The 8,755-nt window shown below is 46.8% G+C and overlaps 1 protein-coding gene across 4 annotated transcripts in view; it reads left to right on the top strand.

Annotated features, from left to right (window-relative positions):
• Window positions 1–2,016, top strand: part of CHST11 (carbohydrate sulfotransferase 11) — a 311,449-nt gene extending 309,433 nt beyond the window's left edge. For 3 of the 4 annotated variants that reach the window (XM_084809649.1, XM_084809648.1, XM_084809647.1), the window contains one exon: window positions 767–2,016. In XM_084809649.1, the coding sequence (XP_084665775.1) occupies window positions 767–1,621 (855 nt within the window). In that variant the 3' untranslated portion in view covers window positions 1,622–2,016. The remainder of the gene's footprint in view (window positions 1–766) is intronic. The other variant, XM_084809650.1, reaches the window with a different exon arrangement.
• The last annotated feature ends 6,739 nt before the right edge of the window (window positions 2,017–8,755 follow it).

An 8,755-nucleotide genomic window follows, 5' to 3' on the forward strand; every position in this document is an offset into this window, starting at 1 on the left:
TCTAGGGATATGGGAAACCAATAAAATGCTTCAGCTTCCATCTGAATTCTTTAACCATAGTGATTGTGACAACTGTTTCTGCAGATCAGTCTGTGCCTCTGTGTGTGTGTGTGTGTGTGTGTGTGTGTGTGAGACAGACAGACAGACAAGGGGGCACATGGCAGCAGTAGATTTGCTCACTTTGGCTGATATCTCCACCCGCTCCACCCAGCCAGCAACACCCACTGCTGGCTGGCAGCCCCTGACATCTCAGTCCCAAGGCTGAAAATAGTCCCCCTGCCCCCTGCCCCCCGCCTTGGAAGCTGTAACTTCTGCCATCAGAAAAGGTTACACAAAATGAGGGAGGATGCTCATTTTCTTGACTAAGTAGAATGGCAAATTGGTATTGCAATGTTGAAATTGCATCCTAGAGCTAAATGAATAATTGTGTACAATTTTAAAGTTTAAATTACAACAAGATTCGGCATGATCACTGCAGTTGTAATGTTGAATTTGGACATGGAAGACTCAGGTTCAGACCTCCGCTTGGTAGGTGGTCTTGAGCAAGTCACTAGTTCTCCAGTAAAAGTAATTCTCAAGTAATTTCTCTATTTTCAAGTAATTTTTACACCCCAAAGTGTTAAAGGAAGGATTGCGTGTTGATAATACAACAGAGGAATGTGTGTGTATAGAAGAATTAGAACTAGGTGCTGAATTCCTGCCTAAGTTGGCAGCAAGTGTTTCCAAATTGTCCAGAATTACCTACATTTGTGCTTTCTTTACACAGTTGGAATTATCCAGCACAGCCATTCTTCATCAAATCCGGAGGGATCAAATCACAGATACATGCCGAGCCAACAGCGTGTCTAGCAGAAAGCGTCGTGTGCTGACGCCCAATGACCTCAAACATTTGGTGGTTGATGAGGATCATGAATTGATATATTGCTATGTACCCAAAGTAGCCTGTACCAACTGGAAGAGAGTCATGATGGTCTTGACTGGGAGGGGCAAATACAGCGATCCAATGGAGATTCCAGCCAACAAAGCCCATGTCTCATCAAATCTGAAGACACTCAACCAGTACAGCATCCCAGAGATCAACCATCGCTTGAAAAGCTACATGAAGTTCCTGTTTGTCCGTGAGCCTTTTGAGAGACTGGTGTCAGCCTACAGAAACAAATTCACCCAGAAGTACAACACCTCCTTTCACAAGAGATACGGTACCAAAATTGTGAAACGCCAAAGGAAAAATGCAACCCAGGAGGCCCTGCACAAAGGTGACGACGTGAAATTTGAGGAGTTTGTGGCTTATCTCATAGACCCCCACACCCAAAGAGAAGAGCCCTTCAATGAACACTGGCAAACTGTCTCCTCTCTGTGCCATCCTTGCCACATCCATTATGACCTTATAGGGAAATATGAGACACTCGAAGAAGATTCCAACTATGTCCTTCAGCTAGCAGGAGTAGGAAACTATCTCAAGTTCCCCACCTATGCAAAGTCTACGAGAACTACTGATGAAATGACCACAGAGTTCTTCCAGAACATCAGCGCAGAGCACCAAACACAGCTATATGAAGTCTACAAACTTGATTTTTTAATGTTCAATTACTCAGTGCCAAGCTACCTGAAGTTGGAATGAGGTGTGGCGAGCCAGAGAGAAAGAGAGAGAAATATGAAACCTATTTTATTTAAGATTTTTATTTGTCACAATTGCATATGAAGAATGGGGTTATTTTGTAAGTTAATTTTTTTCTCTTTCTGAATGATGCTGCGAGCAGCACAGTTGGAAATGTATTATTTAAATTGCCAGTAAGAAAGGACAGCTCTGTTTGCAGGGTAAGAAAATGGCAGCAACTGTAGCTCTAGATGTGACTAGTAAGTGCTACACTGTGTGGGGAAGAAACATGTTGTTTGTATCCTGATGAATTTCTTTTCTTTCGCATTCTTCATCAATCCTAGCCTTTATGTTATTTATGCTTATTTAAGAACACAATAGATTCCTCGTTAGAAGCTGAAATATGACACTGTGTGGACAAAGAAAAATGTTTCCTGTGCTCTCCTTGCCGGAGTATGCCTCTGTTCCTTATGTCCCTTCATTACTGAATGTTTCACTAGTGATGGTTATGTGCGTATATTTGGAAACATTGGAATGGGGCCAGGTTAAAGGGACCGGGGGGCAGAGCAGCTAAGCTGAAATGTATTTTGAAGCCTCCTGCTTCTCTGGTTTGTAAGACACACTGTTCTGCCGATGATCACACACCAGTGAAGACCCAGATTTTATCCACTGGGACTCAAGGACACACAGAGATGTTTTGGACTTTATCTCCCAGGAGCCCCTGCCAGCAAGGCCAATAGTCAGGAATGCCAGAAGTTGAAGTCCAAAACATCTGAAGATCTACTGTCTGCCCACCCTGACATAGATCGTCACCCTCGTGAATGTATTAAAATGTCACACATATGTACATTCCAAATTCCAGGCCAGGGGAAGAAGGAGGAAGAGGGCTAAGGAGTGACATGACTGGTTCAGTCTCTCCTCCCTCAAAGGGGCCAGCCCAAGCCAAGCCAGAGACTCCAGAGCATAGCAGCTACCTCCCAAGCCCCATTAGGGCAGCTACCTCCCAAGCCCCATTAGGGCCACTTGTGACCTGCCAGGAGATTTGGCCTACAACTCCCATCAGGCCTAGCAAGAATAGCCAATGGTGAGGGATAATGGGAGTTGTATGCCCAAACATCTGGAGGGCCGCAAATTGCCCACTCCTGTATTAGAGGAAACCACAATGTAAAAAGTGAAATTCACCCAATGAAATGGGCACATTTAAGGCCTCTTGGCCTTATCTGATGGTATTATCTGATCCTTTAGAAATGACAGTGCACTCGCAGGGGCCTGAGAACTCGGGGACAAGAAAATAAGTCCTATTAACCTTCACAGTGCTCACATTCGGTGCCCTTTTGCAGGAGGATCTGGGGCATGATTGGACCCACAAGAGGCCTTACAACACCTTTGCCCTGTTTCCTGGCTTTTTCTCATCCCCCTGTACCAATGCCTTCCCTTGGTCCCTGATGTTTCTGAGCAACAGAATCACATTGTACCAGTACAATGTCCTTTCTGAGATGGCACCACCAAAGGACTAGGGAGGGGAGGGAAAGTACTCCTTACGCTCTACCCTTCGTGCCTCATTCCATCCCTGAAATTTGCTCCATAAAAAAGAACCATCTGCAGCTGGGAGTTGCTTTCCTGCAAGGGAATGAGTGAGCCAGCATCATGTTCTGAGCTGTAGCAAATGTTAAAGGAGCCCGTTGCAAAGACAGTGATATTAAATGACAGCAGGACCCCTCATTTAAGTGGGTCTCCCTGTGCTCTCGACCACTTACACAAAATCAAATACCTTGCAATGGAGAAATCAGAAATACCCTGCAATGGTGCAGTACCTGCACAGAATAGAATATCATACAGTGGAACAATTTTCTCCCAGTCCCATGTGTGCTGCTGACACTGGTAGCAATCACTTTAAAAAGAGAAGGGTATTATAGTACTGTTACCCTTTCAGCCTTGGAAGGGAAAGCTAAAGGTGATTTTTTAAATATATATATATATATTTAATATATATATATATATATATATATACACACACACATGCATAATATTTAAAGTCTGTGACTAAAAGAAATGTGAATGTATCTTGTAGAGAGAAACACCTTCAAAGCTCTGCTTTGCTGGACATGTTGTTAATAGCATTTTTGTCTTTGTACATGGCATTCCCTTGTTTGGCGTCAAGATAGATGAGTGACGATGGATTCGTTGCCATTATAAATAGTACTAGTAGTAACATTATTTAGACTGCAGTGTTTAGTTGATTAGTTGGGTAGAGTGATCAAAAGATTTTTAAGTGCTGAATTAAAAAGGTGTCCCCAGTTAAGTGGGCAGCAGATTTTTAAAACATTGCTAGTTTTCAATAATGGGACTGAGGCAAGCCATAGATGACGAACACCATGTTAGGAAGGGCCATTCCTGTTTTCTCATATAAAAGGCTTCTATCTGCATGACATCTCCATGCGTCCTCTAAAACAGTGGTGCAGTTGGGTAATTTTAGGAACTGGACTTCATGGGCAGTATCCAACAGGGCTCCTACGCCCTGGCTGATCCTTTTGCACTTTGACGATTCTGTTGCGCAAGCAGCCCCAGCTGCTTGTGCAACGGCAATTTAGCACTTCTGGGGGCAACTGTTTCCACTCGTTTCTGGAAAGGTGCAGATCAGCTTGCATAAGGGAGCGCCACCAACCTGTTCCAATCCAGAAACAAGCAGTTCCAGTTGTTTCAGGGTTTCCTCCAGGAAGCACAAAATCTCTGCTGTCTAAGCAGCGTGTCCTGCTTGCGCAACAGAATCAACAGGACCCACTGCTTGCAGAAGGGACTCGGCAGGGAGGGAGGAAGGAAATTGGAGGGGGCAGAAGGGAGTTGGTGGGGCTGAAAGTGCATCATTGGATTCTGCCCAAAGGTCTTACATACACACACCCTTTAGATGGTAAATATGTATTACTTGACTTACTTCAAAATGTGGTAAGCCACCCGTCATGCATTTGGCAGCACTCCTGCTCCCTCTGGTGACTGGGGCCCTGGACCTCAGCCCCAAAGTCCTGCTTTGATGGCACCACTGCCTAAAAACATTTGAAGCATGTGTTTTTCCTCAGAACAGTGGTTTTAGTCATAAGCAAATGCATACAGATTTGATCAACTGATCAATTAAAATCATATGAATAATCAACTCAGATGCATTTAATTGGATGAAAACCCTAATAGTACTATTATTATAACATGCTCAAAGTAATGAGTGCTTTTGAGCTTCCACCTGAGCGCCCTGATCCTAAACATGAAGAAGTCTGTCTGACTTATGACTTATTGAGCCACACTGGAGATCAGAGTAGGACTGCCTTCCCAAACTAGTGTCGTATTGATGTGTTGGACTACAACTCCCATCATTCCCAGCCAACATGGCCAGTGGCACCCCTAGGGTTAGACATTGGGGCCAGAGCCCTGCAACCCAGTGGAGCCCAAATGACCACCCAGAGATCAGCAGGTGATGCAGGCATCAGGGCAGCAGAAGGAAACTTCATTTTGTGCTGTGATATAGGTGCATTTCAAATCCAAAATTGCACGTGCACAGAGTATATCTTTTTAAGATCAGAGTTGGCAAATAACTGTGTTGTTGTTGTTGTTGTTGTTGTTGTTGTTCTAATGTATCAGGAATATGGAGAAGCAGTGGTAAAGCATGGAATGGCTATGGGGCAAGAGGAGTGGGGAAAAGAAATACTGGTTTTGTGCTTCCCAGCTTACACAAGGCAGTCTAAAGGTGGGGGCATAAGATCATGAAGTCCAGGGTCTAAAATGATCGAGCTGCACCAGCGAGCATAGCCATGACCCTGCTGGCTGGGAAGGGTGAGAATTGCAGTCGGACATATCTGGAGGGCTTGGCTGGCGTCAAGGCTAGGCATGGTTGGGCACCTGTCAAGGGCCCACGACCCAGCAGAGGCCCTCTAATAAGCCCCCCCCCACCCCGGACTTGCTCCTCTCTCCCATTGCAGCCTGCTTGATCACCTGCCTCTTGCTCCCTGGCCCAGATGACGATGGTGGTGGTGGTGAGGAGGAGCAGCAGCAGCAGCAGATGCCCCGGCCTGCTTGCTCCCTGGCTCTCTGCCTGCCAAGCAAGGAAGTGGCAGCAATGAAGAGAAAGAGGAGGGGCACAAGCAGCCGGTGGCCATGGCAGTGAGAGGGTGGACTCACTGAGGGAGTGGTCCCATGGAGGGTGTCTTGCCCACGGGCCCTCCAGAACTGGGAGCCAGTGCCGCCGGAGGGCACCAGGTTGGCGAAGACTGGAGAATAATGTTTTCCAGCAGACAAAATCATGCCTGATCTGGCTCCCGGAATGTACACAGCCAACAAGTCCCCGCATTTCTCAGGCTTTGGTGGCAGGTTTAACACCTCTGGCAAATACCTGCGCATCAATTGCCCTTGGATTTTTGCCTCTGGGAAGAAGAAGCTCATTTGTCTATGGCAGGAATGTCCAAATTTATATCACACCAGCCCAGGTAAGAAATCAGCACTGCTTTCGCAAGAGTTGTGCTGACCAGTCTAATGGTCTTCCCTTCTCCATATGCGAAAGCAGAAGATGCCCCAGAAAGCCTCCTCACTATAGCCAGCCCTACTCAATGAGAAAGCAAAGAAATTGGCCCTAGATCAGCCTTCCCTGACCTGGTGCCCTCCATATATTTTTGACTCCAATTCCCATCATCTCCAGGTAGCATGGCCAATGGTCAGGAATGCTGGGAGTTGTCCCAAACATCTGTAAGGCACCAGGTTGGGGAAGAGTGCCTTAGATAATGCACATATGTAGGCTGAGACCTGTACAATTGAAATGGCATGCAATCCATTAAGGGCGCAATCCTATGCATGTTTAGACAGAAAGAAGTCCTACCACTCCCAGCCTTCCTCAGCCAGCATGGTGGTGAAGTCCTGCTGAAGTCCTGAGTGGTAGGACTTATTTCTGTCTAAACATGCATAGGATTGTGCCCTAACTGTCCACACATCTTCACATCCATACTCTCAGTGATTCCTGCACTGGTGGTAGGCCAGTAATTCAGTATTTCAAGCGACTATTTGGGGCAACATGTTTTTAAGAAAGGCCTAAGAAAAGCCAGCTACGAGGTGACTGAGGGATGTCGCCCACCTGGCACTGCCATTCACTGCAACGTGGCCTAGGAGGATAAGCAGATGTGACATGATCCGAGTGAGTCAGCTCATGCTATAACTTGTGATGCTGCAGGCGATCTTGGACTGGACCATTCCACTCAGTTCATGCCACTGAATGAAATGCTGCTTAGGCACCCCATCGTTGTGCTCAGTCTGTATCCACCACCAAGCGGCAAAGGATCCTGGGAGCACGCACCTGTTGCTGCAATAATAACCCCTTCAGAGCAGCCAAGTGTTCCAAGTCAACCTTGATGTATATTCACTGAAAAGGGACCTGGGATTCAAAGAACTGCAAAACTAGATTTGTGCACCCAAGGGGACTTTGGTGTTTTCAATAGTGTTGTTCCTCCAGCAGCTCTTCAGTGCCTGTTCCAGGTTTTGGGTGGCCCCTGAGCATGATGCTGTCTAGGGCCGCCTCTCCTCTGCGCATTTGCTTCTGTGCTCCTCCTTCTGGCTCCCATATGCAGTGCCTTTCAGTCGGAGAGGACAAAGCCCTGCTCTTTCTCCCCACTTCTCTCACTGCTCCTTGCTCAGAGAGGACCACACAGCAAGGAGGAGGAGGAGGAGGAGGAGCTATGCAATTGTGCCCGTGTACCTGTGGGCTGCACCACTTGCACAACAGGGCTTTTGCGGTTCTAAAAATAACCCAAACCAGCAGAAACACTTGTTTCCAGAACAAGGTAGGTCTGCAGAGCTGTCCCTTTCTGGGGTTATGTTTAGAAGCGCAAAAGCGCCGTTGTGCAAGCGGCGGGTCCAGCAAGTGCAGCGGAACCAGGGAAGGCGGAGCAGCCCTGTTGGATGCTGCCCTATGTGTCCTCCCTTACACAGAAGACAACCCTCTGTCTGAAGGACTGTCTAGTCCAAGTCCAGCTTAAAGTTTAAGAAACGTAAGAAGGAAGAGCAATTGCGACCTTGGAGTTTCCCATCCACAGTGAGCACCTGGACAGCAGCCCAAGCAGCCACACAAGTCACCTGGTCACTGTCTTTCCCCATGATGCTGAGAAGTATTTCTCTTTCAGTAATAGGAATCATTTCTGAATTTGCATCTATGCATTTAAATTGGCATATGCACATGTGTGCCCATCTGTCTCCTCTGTTGTCCTCTCTTTTGGGAGATGCATTTCCTCTGTTTTGGCAATGCATAAGTGGCCTCCCTAAGCAGTGCCAGGAGGCTCCAGGACTTGGCAGTGGATCCCCTACTGAGACACAGGCTTCAGCAGGTACCCAGCAATGCCGGCCCTGGATCTCCTCCCCAAGGAAAATGCATTAAGCATCCTATCAGGCAATGCCAATCCCTTGGATGTGCTTAAAGCAGTGGAGGGTGGTGGCTCCGATGTCAGTGGGGCAGTGAATCTGCGCTGGGTTTCAGTCAGAACTCTAAAGGAGCTATCCAAGGCGCGGATAGCTCCTTTAGAGTTCTGACTGAAACCTGGAGCGGATTCATTGCCCCACTGACATCGGAGCCACCACCCTCCACTGGCCTAAAGTAGTTCTCTTTGGATCCTGTGACTCCACCAGATCATTTAATGAAGGAGCCACAATTCTAATGACAATCATATGAAATGGAGTAGCTTGCACATTGCATGAACAAGTGCCCCCCCTCCCGCAAAAAAATTAAAATAAAGGCAGAAAGTAGAATAGGTACCTTTTCTACAGATGCAACTTTGCTTCCAGTTGCTGATTTCAATGTTCTCTGGAAATAACATCTACTTGGAGTTTCCTCATCAATAGTTTAAAATCACTGTTAACCTTTGACAATAAGGAGCACAGCTGCATATGCTCATCCTAGAACTTTTGAGGCAATAAAACTTAAGAATATAAGAGTCCTGTTGGATTAGCCCAAAGGGCTTTCTTGTCCACAGTTGGGCCACTGTGGCCAACCAGATGGCTATGGGAAGCCTATGTCAGGACATGCACAAAATTGCGCCCTCCCGCTCGTGTTCTTCAACAACTGGCATTGAGAGTTGTGGTGCCTCTGACCCTGGAGGTAATACACAGCCATCAGGACTAGTAGCCATTGATCGCCTT

This window comes from Heloderma suspectum, chromosome 7, assembly GCF_057233095.1.
Source record: "Heloderma suspectum isolate Gila_16-S chromosome 7, 16-S_ref, whole genome shotgun sequence".
Lineage (NCBI taxonomy): Eukaryota > Metazoa > Chordata > Lepidosauria > Squamata > Helodermatidae > Heloderma > Heloderma suspectum.